The 21,893-nt window shown below is 37.7% G+C and overlaps 1 protein-coding gene and 1 pseudogene across 1 annotated transcript; one reads left to right on the forward strand and one right to left on the reverse strand.

Annotated features, from left to right (window-relative positions):
* The first annotated feature begins 793 nt into the window (after nt 1-793).
* LOC110924328 lies at nt 794-10,292 on the forward strand (annotated as a pseudogene).
* Nucleotides 10,293-17,522: 7,230 nt separating this feature from the next.
* On the reverse strand, nt 17,523-18,500 carry LOC110924327. Its single transcript, XM_022168348.1, has one exon. The coding sequence runs from the start codon at nt 18,498-18,500 to the stop codon at nt 17,523-17,525; it is 978 nt and encodes a 325-aa protein (XP_022024040.1).
* Nucleotides 18,501-21,893: the final 3,393 nt, after the last annotated feature.

Here is a 21,893-nt window from a genome sequence, read left to right on the forward strand (position 1 = left end):
TAATGGTGAATGGCCCAAAGAATAGCGTTGGAACTTGAAGCTCTAATTGTGGAACGGATGTCGATCGTATTCGTCCATGTAAATAATGAGAAAGGAAAGGAGAATGGTGCATAAATAAGATGGAAATAGCGTTTCCTAGTTTTATTGTTAAGGTAATAAAAATAAATAAATAAATAATATAAAAATAATTATATAAGTTGTTTGTTTTTGGGCCCCTCGGTTTGAGGTGGGTCAGTGGTTTTTAATGAAGTATACCTTTCAAAAAAAAATATATAAAAAGCATAGATACAATATATTAAAATACAAAAATCTTTAATTAAAAAACAAACAGACGAACATAAACGAACGCAAATGAACGAATGTTTACGAACACATTCACGAACACCTTACCGAACGTTCACGAACATAATTGAATGAACGAGACCTTTGTTCATGTTCGTTCATTTAACTAATCGAACGAAATTTTTTGTTCATATCCGTTCGTTTATTAAACGAACAAACGTAAACGAACTTCCCGACAAACGATTCAGGAACCGTTCGCGGCCAAATATTCAGTTCATTTACACTTACAGCCATGGTCTTAACAGGCTTGTTTTTTATTTTGAAAAAGTCAAAGGTTAAACTTATTTTTCCCAAAAATAAAACCTCCAACCACCCCAAAAATCATAGATTTGTGAAAGTTGTTGAATTTTCCGATCACAGGAGGAAATCGATTCTCCTGAAACAAATGAAGCGATTCAGAAGGGAAGTTGTTGAATTTTCCGATTTCAAACACTCGATCATTGATGTGTGAAAGTTGACTTTGGTTTTACTGTCGGAGAAGAAGCAGCTTGTATTGGTAGTTGAAGGTACCGTTGATTTGGGTTCTCATTGGCGGACCATTGTCTCCGATTATCTGGAAAAAATTATTAGGTACTTTATATACCCAATCAAGGGTTTCAAATATCGATCCACATTATTCAAATTAGGTAGAATATTGATGATTATGGACCATGGAGTTACATATTATCTTGAATAATTACATGCTTATTATGTATTGGATTGGATCAACCTCATAATTTGTGGGTCTAATTCTTGTTTATCTGTATGTTTGTTTGTAGGAATGAACTGATGGTAAGCACTTTTTTGAGTTTTTCTCTTTTGTATTCCTTGTTAAATCATCCCTGCAAATATAAATAATGCTTATATTGTTGCAGAAACTCCTTCAATGCTTGTATCCTCACTGTGAATATAGTATATTAATATACTCACTGATACTGATGTTTTTATTCTTTTTCTCTATGTATGTAGGAAGCAGCTAGTTCAATTGTTGAACTGGCTCTTGTTCAATTCAATTCTCATGGATCTTACAGTTGTACGTGTGTTCTCAAATTGACTGTTGTGAGTATATATCCTAATCTTGTCGTATGATATTTATTTGTTTATTTTATATGTAGCATGTTTGGTACAACGGAGCTGCTGGGCAAGAAATGTGGACTATTTCTTAGATGTATGAACTTTAGTGGTGGCGGTTTTTATGATGTTGCAATTGCTGAAGGACTTACTGAAGTTCTAATGGTTTGACCCTTATCTTCTTTGCTTCATAGGCTATTATTATTAAACTAAGTTTTGTATGTATGCTAAGTTTTATCATGACCAGATGTGTCCTCCGAATGCAGTCAGTCAACTGAGGTTGTTCAAAGACATTGCATTCTTGTTGCTGCAAGTAATCCATGTCCATTTCCTACAGTTTATTGGCCACCAAATAAGAGGGAGATGCAGTCAGTAAGCCATTTATCTGATGCCGAAACCGTTGCTAAATCATTTCCTCAGGTATTGACAATGGAGTTTTGTTATTAATGAATGAATGTTTTATTCTCGTATTTATTAACTATTTTTGTTGCAGTCTTGTGTTTCTTTGTCAGTTATATGCCCAAAGCAGCTTCCAAAGCTTAAAGCAATCTACAATGCGGTAATCCTTTTTTTACCCTTGTTAAATATTGTTGTTGGGATGCTGATTTTGTACTTTGATTATACAGGGAAAAAGGAACTCTTCCGCAACTACTACTACTATCGATGTTATTAAAAATCCAAATTATCTAATTCTAATCTCAGAAGATTTCTTGGAGGCTCGTGTTGCTTTAAGTCCATCAATAAGAACAAGTTAAGAACCGCCTCTAACTTCTGTTTCATCAGGTTAATTTAAGGTTCCATTTGTTAGCGTGTCAAACTTCATCGTATATGGTTCTTGATTCATTCAAACAATTTTCCATCTTGCAGTGAACAAGTATCCGCCGACTCGGCAACCAGTATTGGCAGGAAACATTCCTTTGGCAGCTGTAAAAGTTGTAAGAACCTTCAACTAGACCTGGCAAACGGGTCGGTTCGGGTCACGGGTCAAAACGGGTTCGGGTCAGAACGGGTCTGGGTCAAAACGGATTCCTGGTCGGGTCGGGTTGGTTAAAAATTGCTTTCTTTAAAAAAAAAGAGAGATTGTACATCAAGGGGTTTTGTACATACAGAAAAAGACTTGGCTAAAAACCAACTGACTAACTAACCTGCCTAACTGAATATATTAACAAACTTAACTACTGTTATGAGTTATATATACACTAACACAGAAGCATGTACTTGCAAAAATAATAATGTAGTAAACACAGCGTACATACTTCGGGAGGGATAACAACCAATTTGCCATCGATATATCATATATGCCTTTCGAACCATTTTTGTACAAAACGAAACTAAAAATCAAAACTCAACCGAAACGAAACCGAATAAACCGACCAAACGGAAACAAAAAACCGAAACCGAAACGAAACAAAAAAAAAATTGAATATTGAAACCGTGTCGGCCTAAAACCCATTGCGATCCGAAACCCGTCCCGTGCGGAAACTCGTGTCGGCCTAAAACCCGTCCCGTGCGGAAACTTGTGTCGGCCCAAAACCCGTTGCGATCTGAAACCCGTCCCGTGTGGAAACCCGTGTCGGCCTGAACCCGATCCGAACCGACCCGTTCCGATCCAAAACCCGCCGCGTGCCAAAACCCGTCTCGGTCCGAAACTCAATTCAAACTGAAACCGTTCCGATCCAAAACCTATTTCGTGCCGTAACCCGTCTTGTGCGGATACTTGTGCCGGCCCGAAACCCATTCTGATCCGAAATCTGACCCGTTTCTTTAAGGTGCTAACCCACATCGACCCATTTCTTTAAAGTTGTCGACCCGCTTTGACCCGAAAATAACAAGATGGAATTTCAATTGACCCGTTTAGTTAAAATATATAACCCAAGCTAACCCATATAATTTTAAAAGCAACCCAAACTAATCCACTTGAAAGCCTTTGGGTCAAGATTGCCACCTCTACCTTCAACCCTTTATTTTTTATGCTTATTAATAATCATTTACACGCTTTTCAATTTGATGTTAACTTTTTAACCTAATTGTGTAGGAGCCAAGCATAGTTTCTTCAGTGGCATCAAATACACCGCAAGTAGGACGGCCAAAATATGTGAAGATATGGGAGGTATGTGAAGTTGCAACCCTTATATCACCGCAAGTGTTTAGCTCTTTGAAATAATTTAATGGTCTGCTTGATACACAGGGAAAATTAGATGGTAAACGACATGGCCAGACCGTCATGATAACCAGATTAGAAGTATGTTTCAAGCCTTTATTTCTATACTACTCGTTTATCTTTTCTCACATTATAGCTACATTCTATATAAATATCAAACTTCAAGAACTGAATTCAAGCCGTGTGTTTTTTTATGCCAGGCTTATAGGCGTTCATCGTCTGCTGAGCCGTAAGTGTCTGGCGTTAACGCTCACAAAGTGCTCATACTTTACAATGTCCTTTGTTAATGGGGTCTTAATCCATTATTCCTTTTTTTTTTTTGCATTTTAGCCGCTTACGGTTTCTCTCTCTCAGGCTTTGTTGGCCCGAACTGGATCTTGATCTCTAAATGAGCGTGATAAACTTGAATAATAACAACTTGTAATAATCGAATAAATGTAATGTTTTTACAAATCGAATTGAGTAAGAGAGTTACAAATGAATCTACATGTCCCTATTTATAGTTTTCTACGGGTACGAGTGAATGGTTGCGTCTCTTCGTGAAAGGACACGTCTCTTGGATATGTGGTTGTGATTGAATCATGAAGAGGTGTGATGAATCCAATCCATTCGATCCAACAGTCGCGTCTTTCTTCTTTGTTGCCTTGTACCGATTCGAAATGGTTGTGAGGGAGAGACACACCTTTTCGGTTATGATGGTAGTTTCCATCTTTCATGTTGTCAACTTTAGTCCTCGTACTTTGTAACCGCTACATAACATATATACTATACCTATCTAACTAACTATGGTGTTAAGAGATTAACCGGTTTCATTCACCCCCTTAATCTCGAACATCCATGAGTTGCTTTAAGTCTTGAATTCCGAGCAGTTCCCTCATTGTAGCAAACTTGATCCTTGCTAGTGCTTTTGTTAGTATATCTGCCCGTTGTAGTTCTCCACTTATGTGTTCCACAGTGATATCTTCGTTTTCAACACATTCTCTTATGAAGTGATAGCGTGTGTCAATGTGCTTGCTTCTTCCATGAAAGACTGGATTTCTCATGAGTGCTATTGCTGAAACATTATCTACTCTGAGTGTTATCTTTTCTTCCTTCCAGCCTGTGATTTCACTTAACAGTCTTTTAAGCCATAGTGCTTGACATGCTGCTGCAGTGGCTGCCATGAATTCTGATTCGCATGATGATAGTGCCACTGTCTGTTGCTTCTGTGTACACCAGGTTATAGGTGATTCTCCAAAGTAGAATACCAGACCAGTTGTTCCTTTTCCTTTGTCTGTATTAACTCCAAAACTACTATCACTATAACATGTGATCTTACATCCTCCTTGTCTTTTGTAGATGATGCCATGCTCTTTAGTTCCTTTGATATATCGTAGTATTTGCTTTACTGCTTTCAGGTGTTGCTCCTTTGGTTCTTGCATGAATCTACTAAGTAGACTGACTGGGTAACATAGATCTGGTCTTGTATGCAATAAGTACCTGAGAGAACCTATCAGGCTTCTGTAATGTGTTGCATCTACTAGATCTCCTTCTTCAGTCTTTGTTAATTGAGTTCCTGGAGTCATGGGTGTCTTCGTGTCATTGCAGGATAACATATCGGCGTCTTTGAGTATCTTATTGATATATCATGTCTGCTTGATGCCAATCTCACCCTCTGCTTGAATTACTTCTATTCCCAGATAATATGCTAGCAATCCTAGATCGCTCATATCAAATTTGTTCTTCATCTGAGATTTGAAGATGTCTATCTCCTTCTTTGATGTTCCAATGACTATCAAGTCATCAACGTAGACTCCAACTATTAGCGTAGAAGCTTCACTTGCTCTTGTATAGATTGCGTTCTCTAAAGTACACTTCTTGAAGTTAAGTGACTTTAGGGTTTGATCTAACTTTGTATTCCAAGCTCTTGGTGCTTGTCACAATCCATACAGTGCCTTTGATAGTTTGTAAACCTTTCCTTCATTTCCTGGCTTTATGAATCCTTCTGCTTGTGATACATAGACTTCCTCCTTGAGGTCTCCGTGCAAGAATGCAGATTTCACATCTAAATGATGTACCTCCCAACCTTGATATGCTGCTAAAGCCAACATTAGTCGTACTGTTTCCATACGTGCTACTGGTGCAAAGACTTCGTCAAAGTCTATTCCGTGTTGCTGAACATATCCTTTTGCAACTAGCCTTGCTTTGTGTCTGACAATGTTTCCGCTTGCATCTTTCTTAGTCTTGAATACCCACTTTAAACCTATTGCCTTGTGACCACTTGGTAATTCTGTCAATTTCCAAGTGTTATTCTTGTTTATTGAGTCTAACTCAGCCTTCATTGCTTCGATCCATTTTCTGTCACTAGATGCTTCCTTGTAATTCCTTGGTTCTTCTTCAGCGAGTAACAATTCATGTGGATCTAGTTGAATTTCTTCTGTTTCTTCATACAGGTCTTCGAGACTTTTTAGTCTTACTGGAGTGTCGCTAATATTCTCTGTTGTACTTTCAGAGGTAGATGGACCTCCACTTGATAAACTGCTTGAGCTTCCTGCTGAGTTCTGATTGTTTGAATGTGCTGGCGGGGTTACATAGGAGTCTGGTTCTTCTGTCTGATCTCCTCCTGAATTATTATATTGTAGCCCGCTACTGCCTGGACTACTTGGTTCATTTTCTTCTAACTCTGGTGGTATGTCGTCTTCTTGAATGACAAAGTTTGTCCATTCGGGATTTCCTGAATCTACCGTTTCCATATAACTATTCCAGTTCCATGGTTGACCTTCCATGAACTTTACGTCTCTACTGACACATATCTTGTTCTTTGCTGGATCATATAATCTGTATGCTTTTGATCCTTCTTCTATTCCAAGGTAAACCATAGATGCACTCCTATCATCTAACTTCTTTTGTTGAAGTGGTAGTACGTTAGCGTAAGCAGTGCGGCCAAAAACCTTCAAGTGTTCTAAATTTGGCTTCCTTCCTCTCAATGCTTCATATGGTGTCTTGTTCACCAGGGCTTTTGTTGGAACCCTGTTTAGTACGTATATAGTGTGTCGTATTGCTTCACCCCAAAAGTTTTGTGGCATTTTCATTGCCTTTAGCATACTGCGAGTAATGGATAACATCGTCCTGTTTCGCCTTTCTACTACTCCATTTTGCTGTGGGGAATATGGTGCTGTAAGCTGTCTTGCTATGCCGTTGGTTTTGCAATACTTGTTGAATTCAGCCGATATGAATTCACCTCCTCTATCCGTCCTTAGCATTTTTAACTTGGTCTGCGCTTCCTTTTCCACCTTTTCTTTGAACTCTTTAAATGTTTCGAATGCTTGATCCTTGGAAGTTAGTAAATATGCCCACATGTAGCGAGTACAATCGTCTACAAGTAAGAATATATACTTCTTCCCAGCATGTGTTGGTGGGGATATAGGACCACACAAATCTCCATAGACTAAGTCCAGAAGTTTTAAAGATCTGAACTTTGCCTGATTTGGAAATGGTGCCCTACTATGATTTCCTAATAAGCATGCGTCACAGACTTGACTAGCATGACTTATTTGGGGAACTCCATGTACCAAGTTCTTACGAGTCATTTCTTTGATAGCATCGAAGTGTAAATGGCCTAACCTCGCGTGCCATAACCATGCTGTGTCTTCGGTCTTTGATAGTAAGCAGATTGGTTTTCCCGTCTTCAGTTTGACTTTGTACAGCCTGTTCTTCAATCTCTTGACTCGCATTAGTAGCTTTCTATTTCGATCTCGGATAGTAAGTAGATCTCCGTCCATAACTACTTTGCAACCGATTTCTGTAAGTTGTCCGAGGCTCAATATGTTGCTTTTCAGACTTGGAATGTAGTATACTTGTGAAACAATCTTTTGTTCTTGGTTCAGACATTCCAGTAGTATTGACCCTTTGCCTTTAATTTCTACGTGTGACCCATCACCGAACCGTACTTGCCCTGTCACCGTTTCATGTAATTCCTTGAAGTGACTTCGCACTCCCGTCATGTGGTTGTTGGCCCCGTTGTCTAAGTACCATAGGTTTTCATCTTTCGAGGCGTAACTGGTTGGTTTTATACGTTCTTCGTTTAGCAGAGCCCTTTCTTGAACATTTTCTTCTTGTATTGTCATTAGTAATACGGGTGCTTCGTCTTCCTCGATGAGGTTTGAATGTTCTTGTACTTCGTCTTTCTCAGAACAGTCTTTCTTGAAGTGTCCAAATTTCTGACACTTAAAACATTGGATCTTACTTAGGTCGGTTCTTGCAAACTTCCTCCAACTTCTAGAATTTCCGTTTCTAGGTCTAGATGTAGATCCTTCGTTTCTGGGACTTTGCCTGTTTTCGTTGTTTCGCCAATTTCCACGTGTCTGGTTAAATCTACCACGACCGCGGTTTCCAGATTGTCTTCCTCTGGAGTTATCCTGATGTGTGAACATGAGCCTATCTTGGCTTTCTCCTTGATTTCCTTTCTTTAACTTGAGTCGTTCTTCATACGTCTTCAGTCTTCCGATCGCTTCTTCCAGCGTCATGGTTTCTAGATCGGAGTATTGTTCCATAGAGGCAACGATTTGAGTAAACTTATCCGGTACGCCATTTAGGAGTTTGCGTACTAGACTTGGTTGACTAAATATCGTTCCTACTTCAGTTGCTCGGGTAACGATACTATTAATCTTTGCGGTAAACGAATCAATAGTGTCGTCATCCTTCATTTGCAACAATTCAAATTCTGACAATAGCGTGTGCATACGCGCCTTTTGTACCCGATCAACACCAACGTGTCTAACCTTTAGATTATCCCAAATCTCTTTTGCAGTTTTACAACTTGCAACTTGCAATACAACGTCTTCTGGTATTGCTTGAAACAGATATGCAATTGCAGACTTATCTTTCTTAGTGTCTACCGTTGCATTCTCTGCCGGTTCAATCGTTTCCCACAAACCATTCGCTTCAAGAATCGTCTTGATACGAATAGCCCAAACCGTATAGTTTGTTGGTTTCAGAATCGGACACTGAAACTGGGAAAGAGAATTTCCTTCTTTCTGTACTATTATCGGACTTTGTCCGGATGTTCCTGACATATCTTCCTGCCGAATAATCTTCACTTCTAATAACTTTCTTTTGGTTTCAATAGATCTTACTAACCCCGATTACCCGAATCGTGTAATAACCAAACAACCGAAATCAAACTAATTCGCACTAAAACCCCGGAATTAAAACCAAAACCTAGATTCCTAACCGTTCGGTTCAACCGATTATACTAGAACCGAAACTAAAAATTCTGAAATTAAACTTTTGCGAATTAAAACGAAATTGAAACCTGATCGCGAATTCCCTGCGATGCCTTGCGATTCCCACGCTTAGAGCCTGATGCTCTGATACCAATTTGTTGGCCCGAACTGGATCTTGATCTCTAAATGAGCGTGATAAACTTGAATAATAACAACTTGTAATAATCGAATAAATGTAATGTTTTTACAAATCGAATTGAGTAAGAGAGTTACAAATGAATCTACATGTCCCTATTTATAGTTTTCTACGGGTACGAGTGAATGGTTGCGTCTCTTCGTGAAAGGACACGTCTCTTGGATATGTGGTTGTGATTGAATCATGAAGAGGTGTGATGAATCCAATCCATTCGATCCAACAGTCGCGTCTTTCTTCTTTGTTGCCTTGTACCGATTCGAAATGGTTGTGAGGGAGAGACACACCTTTTCGGTTATGATGGTAGTTTCCATCTTTCATGTTGTCAACTTTAGTCCTCGTACTTTGTAACCGCTACATAACATATATACTATACCTATCTAACTAACTATGGTGTTAAGAGATTAACCGGTTTCAGGCTTGTAGAAGATTGGCCATCAACATTGCTAATAGATAGGCTTGTATCTCAAGACCATATGCACACCAAGTATGATCCTCATATATCTGCCCATGTAGTCCACAACTTTACCTATTTTTTGTTAAATTTTCATCTCACAATTTTTTTTTTCAGATATTACACTGGGAAGTGTGAGTTTTTTGTTTTCCGAGCAATGCATCAACATGGATTTCTTGGGCAAATGCTAGAGAAGAAGCTTGTAAGCCATCTAGAACCCAAACTAAGCTTCTCCTTAGGCATTTACTTCTAAGGGGATGTTTGATTCATATAATGTTTGTATTACGACATTGTTGGGAACAAAACGCCCCCTAAGTTTGTTTGTAGTATCGCAGATAACTTTATCCGAATGAACTTTATGTTTTAAGGTGACATTGTTGTAACATGTAGTGTGCGGTTATACGATTACCATCACAGACACTGTTCCTTTCTCAAGATAAAAAACCATTTCGCTTATATGGAATGCTTTTACTTCAAGTAAGTTGGCTTTCTTGTAAACCTAAGTATATTGTGATATCCTTTGCTGTTTATATACTTTATAATATACATTTTCAACTAATTTTGATTACATCAGGACATCGTGGTGTAGTCAGCAACTATCACAACAGCAACAAAGAGTTGGGCCGGGAACGAGTCAGGGTGCAGAAGGCCCAACGCAATTAGTGGGCGTGGGTCAGGGACAAGTTTCTTCATGTGTGCAGTTTTACATCATGTTTATAAGTTTCTTTGTTGCTAGTGATCGTTGATCATCAATTTGATTGTATAGTTATACAAATTTATGCATGTGTACACAAAGTTCACTTAACGTGCTAAACTATAGTAGGTCCAGCCTTGATCTTAAATCAAGTGTCAACCTAGGTTAAATATGATGATAAGAAGGGTTCAACATGTGTTCTTCAATGCATATAATAAATATATGCTTGCATAATATATAATATGTTTCAAACTTTGCACATGAACATGTGATATCTATTTCATCTAAGAGTCAAAAGTGAACAAATTCTCTAGTATATTTTATCAAAATCAAGTTGTCCAACCTTCTAAATTCTTGCTTATCGTCACATGAGTTAAATTGAAGGTAGCTCTAGTCTATTCTTTCTTGAATATATCAAAAGGCTTTCTAGTGTAATGTGAACTTTCTTTTGCCTCTATCGAATTTATAGAATAAAGAAATGGATTAGGTTGGTGGTCTTGAAGTCTTCATCTTCTTCGGAAACCCTTCGATTCTCAACAACTTTATAATATTGGATTACAAACTCATTTAACATGGTCTTATTAAATTCACAAATCCATTTGAAAAAAATGAATGTTCTCGCTTTCACTTTATGTCATGCCAACGTAAAAACAGTCTTTCAAGAAGGCTTTAGCCTAATATTTACCTTGGATGTACATTCCTGTTAGAGTAAATTACTATTTTGGCCCCTATAGTTTAGCCAGTTTAACCCGTTTAGCCCAAAAATAAATCTTTTAACATATCAGTTGCATTTTATAACGGTTTTGGCCCCTGACACTAACTTTGTTACTTTTTTGCAGTTAAGTGTAATGGTACTTAGGTAATTATATACCTTAGAGGCCGTTTTTGATAATTACAGAGTTCTTTTAATATTTAAAAGATTATTAATACAATTACTTAAGTTTTTTTATTGTTTCTTTATTTTCACGATTATTATTTAATAAAATATGTTTTATATATACAAACAAATATGTATTTTCATTAAGCGTTTGTTTTTTTATAAACGTCGTATTTAAAATCATTTGTTTTTTAACCTTTTTTTAAACCGTCTATCGTTTTCAAAATTATTCATTTTTAAACCGCTTGTTTATTAAAATCATTCTTTTTAAAGCTGTTTGTCTTTTAAGTTTTTCAAACGATTCATTTTACCGTTCTTTTTAAAATCATCTTTTTAAACTTTTTTAAACAATTCGTTTTTTAAGTCGTTAATTTTTAAAAGCGTTTTTTTAACCGTTCCTTTTAGAACTGTTTTTGAAATTGTTGTGTAGCCTTCGAGCCTAATTTCGGGACGAAATTCCCTAAACAAGGAGAGGCTGTAACACCCCGTGTTTCCGAATGTCAAAGTCAAAGTCCAAGTCAACTTTGACTTTCTTTGACTGTAGATAGTCTATTTTATGTTTTAGTTGTATTATGTGGAGTAAGTGTTGTAATCAGCAAGAATCGAAGTAATCGAATGTGTTTTAACGCGAACCGATCTACGACTGTGAATGATAGGAAGTAACAACGTGATAAAGTTGACTAGTCAGTAATCAAACCAATCTAACAATCATCGAACTCGAGACTCGAATTATGCGAATTGTGGTATTGTTATACGTGTGTGTGTGCCTTATGTGTTACTTGTGCGTGATTGGTTTATGTTTGGTGTAGTATTCAAGCAAATCAATCGAAAATCGAATCGAAACTCGAAAGGCAATCGAAGTCAATCGAAACCGACATCGAAACGTGACTTATAGTAGATTGTATGTTAGATATAGTGGTTGGGATTAAAAGTAATTTGACTAGGAACTCTATCGTATTCGTCCATCGAAATCGAAACGTCGAAAATCGTTGCAAAATACTCAAAGTGTGTCGCGGATCGAACAGGAAGCATCCTGATCGAACAGGCCAGCCGATCGGCTAGCATCTTGCCAGCCGATCGAGCAGCCCACTCGATCGGAGCTCCTGGCCGATCGGCTGCCACTTTCCTCTTTTGGAAGCCTATAAATAGGGTTGTCCTTGTCTTCATTTCCACTTTTGGAAAGTTCTGACCGGCGAGCTCCTATTCTTCATCTTTTCTCATATTTCTCTCAATCCCGGTAAGTTTTCACTCTAATCCTTGTACGTTCTTGATCATTACTTGATTCTACACCTTTCTATCTTTCAAAACTTGGATTTTAACCATGAAATCACCAAGATCTAAGTGTTCTTGGGTGATGTCATCATGGTGTTCTTGAAGAACATCATGTTTTGGCCTCATTCAACTATGATTAGCTTAGATCTAACCGATTTCCACATAAACAAGTTAAGATCTATCAAAGATCTAAACATCCACAAGTTGTGAAGGATTGAAAGAAGGAATCCCAACTTTCTTTCAACTCTTTTACACTCAATGCCTTCAAACCGCTAGAAACGGAGCTTGAACCGGCTAACTAATCATTCTAACAAGTTAAAGGTTCAAGATTCGGATTCTATATACAAGGTTCACCGATTTTGGGTTAGACTCTAAACCAACGTTCCGAACCGTTCACCGGCCGGACTTGGGTGATTCCTGTCCGAGCCGGAGAGACGGGTAAGAAAGAAGGTATCATAGTTCAACTCGTTATCAAACTACCTCGATATAATAACAAGCAACCAGACGACCAAGTGTTAGACGAAAGGCCGACCAGGTCAGACTTGCTGGCCGAACGGCTAGGCTGATCGAACAGCCCAGCCGATCGGACACACCAGCCGATCGACCGGGCCAGCCGATCGGCTAGCACATGGCGTCTCACTTTTCCCAACTTTTGAGGTATAGTATTGACGAAGTAGTGTTCGATCGAATATGTCACTCGATTAGTGAACATTACTGTTCGGATCATGAGATACTATGCTTCAACACTTAATCGCTTTCACAACTCGTTCGTAGTAGGGAATGCCAGCCGATCGAACAGGCCGTTCGATCGAGTGACATTCAGTTGAGGACTAATTCTGAAGTTCCTAGCCGATCGAGTGAGCTAGCCGATCGAGTGAGCTAGCCGATCGAACGAACCGTTCGATCGACCGACTTGAAAGGTAAGAACACTTCAGTATCCTCAAATACTGCAACAAAAACTTCAAAAGTTCAAATCCTCAAACACAAACACACCAGAGGAAGAAACAATCCACTCGAATGGCCCAGCCGATCGAGCCTAACGACCGATCGAACAGGACTGTCCAACCGGACATACCAGCCGACCGAACAGCCCGTTCGATCGAACCTGCCGTCGATCGACCAGCCCATTCGATCCATCCACACTTGTTTACTTTCCGTGTTACTTATTGTTGTGCTATCGAACTATTCAGGCTAATCTTACACTCAGCGCTCCCTTCAATCCACAATCAATCACTGTGAGTATACTCGATCCCTTTTTGCTTTTAGCACTTTTGGGTGTTACATACGTTACCTATCAAATCACAATCAAACACAAACTATTTGAACGCTGACCATTTGCATGTGCTACTTGACTAAATGAATGCTGTTTATTATGTTTACACGTGGAGTGCTATCTACCTGCCTTAGCAACATAGTACTATAGTTTGGACTCAGCACTCGTTCACACGGGGGTTGTTAAGGACAATTACTTGCATGGATTACGGTGGTAATCATGTATTGCGAACCGTCTCGGACGGTCAACCCGCAGTCGTTGGTATCGATGGTCCCATGTCGATAATTAACATGCATCGTTTTCCTCTGTGTACGTGCCTGGTTATGCGTAAACTATTCGAACTCTATACGCTATTATCAAACTTGTATGCTCACCTTTACATTTATGTATTGACTTTATTTTAACGTATGTGACAGGTAATTAGGATACTTATTTGCTAGGAAAGCGAGGCTTGAATAAGCTTCTAGAAGCCCCCAACAAATAGTTGTCTGCCAAGAACAAGCGTGTAAGGCATAGTTGTCTGTAGATCTTGTCCTCTGGCATTTCAGCCAGAAAGTCAACAGAATAGGGGTCTAGAAGCAGATAAACAATTGCTATAATAATATTTGAATCTGAGTTGTCGGAACGGAAATTTCTTATTTGGATGATTATCTGTAATGACATGTTTGTTTATTCGGGATACGGTATGGGACGTATCTTTAACTGGATTATATAAATAGTTGTTATGGAAACTTCTGAACAATCTGTTTCACTCAGTGCCACGCCCCGATGATTCCGCCATCGGTTGGGGTGTGACACATACGACTTTAAAAAGAATGATTTAAAAAAAACAAATGGTTTAAAAACGATTTTAAAAACGATAGAAGGTTTAAACAAAATGTAAAAAAAAATAAACGACTTTTATAAAAACAAACAGTTAATGAAAATACATATTTATTTGTATATTTAAAATGTATTTTATTAAAAAATAATCGTGAAAATAACGAAATAATAAATAAATAAAACTTGAGTAATTGCATTAATAATCTCTTAAATATTAAAAGAGCTTTGTAATTATCAAAAACAACCCATAAGGTATATAATGACCTAATTACCCTTACAATTAACAGCAAAAAAGTAACAAAGTTAGTGTCAGAGGTCAAAACCATTATAAAATGCAAACTCAGGGTCTAATATGTTAAAAATTCCTTTTTAAGATGAAATAGTTAAAGTGGCTAAACACAGGATCCAAAACAGTAATTTACTCTTTCTATTATCTAACATCCAACTCTCATCTTCAAAATGGAATCTACCACATAAAAGTTTCCAACAAATTTCAAATTCTTCAAATGTACTACTCCTTACTAATTGCTTGTAGGACTCTTGAAAGTCACTATATCATATTACTCCTTACTAATTGTTTGTAGAACTCTTGAAAGTCACTACATCAAACTGTAAGGGGTCGAAGATGTTCGATCTCATGTCCTTTTAATATGCCATGAACAAAAACAATGAGAGTTTTTTGAAATATTTTTTATTGCATTGCCAATAGTTTTATCCTGATCATTAATTATTGCCTGTGGACGCTTATCAAACTTTTTTTGGGGAAAGGGTTACCCCGGTGAATTTTATAAAACCAATAAAAGCACAATTGTGCAACTGAAGTGTTACACACCATAAAGCCTTGGCATACCAAGACTATAACAAGAAAAGCCAACACACAAAAACAACCAAACTAAACAACCAAAACAAAACGACCCAGCTCAAAAACAGAGCGACAAAAACAAAAGGCTACACACTAAACTCTAGCCAGGATCAATCTCCATGTTGCCACTAGGTATCTCCCATTTCTCTAGTAAACTTCATAAGCCAGTCTCCACTTGAATTTGAGTGTCAATAAACGCAGTCTAACCGTCCGAATGATTTCGTGAGCAATCACCATCGCCGTTCTCTGATTTCTTGTGAAAAGCCTATTATTTCTTTCTTGCCAGACAAAGTAAGAAGCTGCCGAAACGACCAACCTGCTAATAATATTTTCCGGCATCTGCATATTAGAGTTCTGGTTCATCCAAGACATAACATCGGCCCATGTACCATTAACACTCTCCATGTTGGTCAACACCTTAATGTTATTCCAAACCTCCAACGCAAAGGAACATTCAAAAAATAAATGGTCTCTTGAATCTCTGTCATACCTACACAGCGGACAACACATGAGTTTTAAATTTGTAGCACTTCCGGCTTCCCACACTAACAATCTATCTTGCGTCTTCAATTTATTTCTAATGACAAGCCACAAGTGAAACGAGTGTCTTGGGATGCATTGTTTAAACCAAACCATATGCGAATATTATTCCAAACCTCCCAAGAAGAAAAGTGGCGAGAATTCCCTTCAAGATCTTTCCATATCAACCGATCCTGTCTGTCATGAAGGATAGGAACCTGAACATTGATTAAAACCGGATATAAATCATACCAAGCAACTGGCCACCCCCAATTCCCATTTTGAGACACCATCTCAGCAACCGTAGAGTGAAGAATAAAACCAGCATTAGAGATGCGTCTCGGGCTAATAAAATTACGCAAAGGACACTGATCACACCACATATCGCTCCATATATTCGTATGAGACCCATTACGAATAGATGTCCATAAATAAGGACGGATCAAGCTCCTAATAGCGAGAAGTTTTCTCCAGCCCCTAGTTATACGGCCTCGGTTAGGAACCTCCCAGAAACTTCGACCTTTAAGCTTATATATATGGATCCATTGTACCCAGAGCGACTTCCTGTTAGTTAGGATACTCCAGATATGAGACGAAATAAGGGCTATATTAACATCAGAGATACATCGAATACCCAGACCCCCCTCATTCTTAGGTAAGCAAACAACCTTCCAAGCAACTTTAGCCTTAACAGACTGCTGGTTTGTACCTGACCAAAGGAACACGCGCATGCATCTTTCAAGATCATTAACAATTTTAGCTGGCAATATGAATACAGTAGCCCAGTAAATGTGCATAGCTGAGAGGACAGAATTGACTAGCTGAAGTCTACCAGCAAAGGATAAAGATCTCGTCATCCAATTATCGATCTTCTTCACCATTTTATCAACTAAAATCTTGCAATCTTTATAAGAGAGTTTTGTTGAGATTAATGGCACTCCCAAATACCGAACCGGAAGTGTACCCTCTTGGAAAGGCATAATATTGAGAATTTCCTGCTTAATAGAATAAGGGACATTGCCAAAATAAACTGTACTCTTTGGCATACTTGGAACTAACCCCGAAACCCTTGTAAACAATTGTAGAGTATCCCGCAGAATCCTAACCGAAGCCACATCCCCATTAGCAAATAAGAACAGATCATCAGCAAAAGACATGTTAATAATCTTCTGTTTTTTACAAGAGAGGTGGTAGCGAAACACATTATTAGAATAAGCTACCTTCTTAAGTAACAACGTGAGAACCTCCATGACTAAAGTAAAAAAGATAAGGAGATATAGGATCACCCTGTCGGAGGCCTCTTTTGCCCTTGAAATACCCGTATAGGTTGCCATTAATGCTCAGCGAATACGAGACATTTGTAACACAAACCATGATCCACTTTATCATCTTTTGATGGAACCCAAACGCATGCAGAACATCCTCAAGAAATGACCAGCTCACAGTATCATAGGCCTTCTGTATGTCAATTTTAAAGGCACACCTCGAAGGACCTATATTTAAGTGATAATTGTGCATAAGTTCCTGGGTAAGAAGAATATTATCCGAGATTTTCCTACCCGGGACAAAAGCAGACTGATTAATGTCAACAAGATAATCCAAGCTACCTTTAATCCTGTCAGTTAGAATTTTACTAATGCATTTATAAATGACATTACAGCAGGAAATTGGTCTGTAATCCATCACTGAGTTAGGAGATGAATTTTTCGGCACCAATGCAATGATATTATGGTTTATTTGCTGAAGCATCTTACCATTATCAAAAAAATCCAGAATCGCTTTCGTTACCTCCTCACCCACTATCTCCCAAGAGTTTTAAAAAATGCAGAAGTGTAGCCATCCGGGCCTGGGGCCTTATTTTCTCCTATGGAGAAAATAGCACTTTTAACCTCCTCACGAGTAACCTGCCTAATCATAGAGCTAGCAACATTCGAATCAAGAACATTAGAGAATAAATCATCATTAACCAGCTTGACCACTTGATCCTGAGTACCCAAAAAAGCCGAGTAGTGCGATACCAGAGCTCCAAAAACATCATTACCTTGAAACCAGTTACCATGCACATCTTGAATACTATGAATCTTGTTACTCGCATTCCTCATTTTCACACAATTATGGAAGAATTTAGTATTCGAGTCACCTGCTGCTAGCCATTCTGCCTTAGCTTTTTGCTTTAGAAAGCATTCTTCATCATAAGACAGAGAATTGAACTCCTGAATACATCTGGATTCAGTTTCTCTAAGAGCAATATCCGTAGGGTTAACATCGATAGCCTTTTGAATGTCGTCCAACTTCAATCTAGCCTCCTTAACACGATTGTGAAGATTACCCTGAATAAATAAGAGACGTCTCAACGGAGACTTGAGGGCCAACAGTTTCTTTACAATCGAGAACATAGTTACACCCGGAATAACCTTAGCCCACTCTCTAGCGACACATGGAATGAAACCCTCCTTATTTACTAAAAAATTAGTAAACTTGAACGGTTTCGGCCGAGTATGCTTAAAAGGAGACAGGTGAAGAATGCATGGCGAATGATCCGAGACCCGATAAGGATGGAAAAGAACGTAGGCATCTGGAAATAAATCAAGAAACTGAGTATTACTCATGACTCTATCAATTTTCTTTAACACTTCTACACCGTTCTTTGGTTTTTGATTCCACGTGAACCGCAACCCATGGCTTTTAACATCAGAAAGTTGATTATGTTGAACACAATCATAAAACTCTCTCATCCCAACCGGAATTGTAGAAGGCCCAACCAAGTAATCATCCATCGAGAGAGCCGAGTTAAAGTCCCAACAAAAAGTTGCGGTTTAAAAAATCTTGAAATTGACTATTTAAAAGTATATTGTTTCTCGTTCTCCAACAGTGCCCCAACAAAAAGTATGGATTGGCTTAGGGATGACAATGGGTCGGGTTTGGGACGTTTTAGGTAATCCCAGCCCCAAACTTGGTTAGATAAGCTTGTCCCAAACCCGTCCCAAAACCCATCGGATTTCTAGCGGATAAATACCCATCGGGTATCGGGTATACCAACGGGTTTTAGGTAAACCCGTTAATTTAAAATAAATTTACACGTTGGATATATCCGACTCAAAACCCATCGGGTAACTATTAATAAGTTACATTAAGTATTGTTTTGGTCAAAAATTATCTAAGCAATTAGTTGATCAAATTCGTTATATGTGGTAGTGTGCTAGATTGTAATCAATTGAAAATTCCATTCAGTAATGTAAAACTAAGACGTTGGGCAAAGATGTTAAGCGCTTTTAATGAAATAATATTTGAATTGCCAAAAATATTGCTCGGGATATCGAAATATGGCTCAAGATATAAAGATCAAAATAATGAATAAGTGGCATGACACAAACGATTTTAGCGAGGAAAGCCCTTGATCTATGTGGATCGCCGGCATAAAACCTCGGAAGACGACTATAAAAGTCCTCTACCATAGTCAATATTATTAAACAGTAAACAAGATATAACTCGAGAATTGAATCGATCGATTGTACAACCAATTCTAGCTTGAGTGAATGTGTGATTGCTAGTTTGTTAGCAGCAAAAAAGAAATAAGTAAGTGTGCGAAAGTGATAGTGAGCAGAGTGTAACCCCTAAATCGATCGCCCAGCTTCCTATTTATAATGGTAAGAAAATAACTAGCATTCCGATATCCCGAGGATACTTTGGAATATTCCTTTCAGACCGTTGTAGACATGACTGTTAGTAGCTCTAACTGTATGTACGGGTCTTCAACTTAGTCATCGGCCGTTACCTTCTTTTTACGCGTTTCTTCAATAGACCAAGTCAATAATCGTTGTAGCATTTAACAATAATCTCGATATTATCGCAGGATATTCCTTCCTTATCTTTGACCGCTACATGGCTCCTTCCCCGTATTCTCCTATGTATCTTCAACGGTGAAGAATGTTGGTGTCAGGATACCAGACTAACTCGGGATCCTAGGAAAAGTCGAAATCCGCCTCGGGATATCATGTGCCATAACATTCCCTGCATTCATAAAATAGCATGTACAAGAAATAAGTTAAGTAATATATCAGGAATAGGTTCAGGATATCAAACCTATTCGTAATCCGAGACTCCTAAATTTATCCGGAATATCGATCCGAACTCAGTTCGGAATACTGATCAGAATTATCAACCATAACAAGTATTATTATTATAAAAACTAGGTCTATACTTCCGTGCGTTTTGCGCACAGGACCGCTGAGAAGAACAAAAAAAGAAAATCAATCAAAAATTTTTTATGGTAATGAATCGTTCGTATGAAACCTGTTGTCAGAGATGAGCAAATGGTACTGGGTGCTGATACCGATTCCCGAACCGAAAGATCATAAGTACCAATTCGGTACCGACTTTTGGCGTTCTTGGTAATGGTTCGTTACCGGTTTTTACCTTCATATACCAGTACTGTAACCGGTATTTTCGATACTAGTACCGATTTGGTATCGGTTGGCGCCGAGCCCATCCCTACCCCTGAAACTAAAAAAAAAATCATTAAAAGTTGAATCAACAAAAAAAATGTTCTACAATACCATTGTCTGTACGGTACCAGTGATTAGGGATGAACAAATGGTACTGGGTAGCAGCACCGAATTTCCCGAACTAAAAGATTTTCAATATCAACTCGGTACCGACTTCTGGCGTTTTTTGTACAGGCTGGTGCCGGTTTTTACCTTCATATACCGATACCGAACAGGATCGTACCGCTATCTTCGATACTGGTTAACACCAAGCTTATTCTAACCTGTGATACTAAATAAATCATTAAATTAAAGTTAAAAGTAAAGAAAAGAATTATTATTATAATAGTTATTATTATTATTATTATATTAATATATTATTATAATATATTAAAATCACTATTCAATTAGTTTATTAATATATAGTAGTATATCAAACAACTACAATGTATATGAAAAAAATACATATATGTATAAAAATTAGATGTATCATATATATACATATTTAAAAATATAAAAAAAATTATATCAGGTATACAATGGGGTAAACGTGTACACTTTATCAGGTAATCGGGTATATCATCAAATCTCGAACCCGTGAAATAATAAAAAGTATTCCCATCCGAGTTCGACAACAAATACAGCAAATGACATCATAATTTTGTGGCCATATATGTGACAATAACATCCAAAACGTTATATATGACTCTTTTATCTTCTGTCTGCCCAAAAAATATTTTTTGGAGACCCATCATTAGGGGCACAACTATTAAGGGGTCGCGGAGGGGGGGGGGACTTTACGCTCAGTAGTGTAATATATGTGGTTTTCGTATAGAAATTTTTGGCTATATACGTTTTTAACCCCGTGGTTTTAAAATTTTTTGGGTATATACGTTTCGACCCCCCCTCCCCGGTCGGAAATTTCAAGCTTCGCCACTGCCCATCATAGAATAATTCCAAAACAAAATAAAACTTTATATACGAGTCTCTTGCTCTTCTTTCTGCCTAAATATTGTGTTCTCTGTGGTATCGCGCAAACACCAATCTATATGAGTCAAGTATTATGTTCAAATGAATTGTTCCGTTCTCTACATAAATTATTTTTGTATTAAAAACGCAAGAATAACTACATTTTTTATATTTGATTTGATTGTAACTAGGGGTGTGCATGGGTCAGTTTTGAACAAAAACCATAACCATAACCGCGATGTCGGTTATTGGATAACCATAACCATAACCGATCGGTTATGGTGGTTATGGTTATTCGGTTTTGATGGTTAACCGTGTATTTATCATAGCTGAAAATAGCTTAATTTTTTTAACATGCGATAAATTGTTATTGCATATTTGTATATATTAGTATATTACATAGTATTAAAAAATACATATAATCTATAATATTAAGATCAATTATTATCGAATATTCAAATAAAGTGATATGACACATTTCATAAATTAAAATAAACATTCAACCAAAACCACAAAATGATATCAAAAAAACCCATAAGTACTAAAAATCTTCAGTCAAAACATCAAATATTAGAAATATGGTGAAAAGTCCTAAATCTTACAAAGATTTATTACATGTCAGTTCGGTTTGGTTATGGTGGGTATGAAAACAATGATAACCATAACCGTCCAGCTACTTTCGGTTTTCAAAAAAACCATTAACCGACCCACTGGTTT

Source organism: Helianthus annuus, chromosome 17 (genome assembly GCF_002127325.2).
Source record: "Helianthus annuus cultivar XRQ/B chromosome 17, HanXRQr2.0-SUNRISE, whole genome shotgun sequence".
Taxonomy (NCBI): domain Eukaryota; kingdom Viridiplantae; phylum Streptophyta; class Magnoliopsida; order Asterales; family Asteraceae; genus Helianthus; species Helianthus annuus.

Excerpts from the sequence above, each read along its gene's own strand:
- LOC110924327 (XM_022168348.1), bottom strand. The coding sequence starts at position 18,500 with ATGGATGATTACTTGGTTGGGCCTTCTACAATTCCGGTTGGGATGAGA.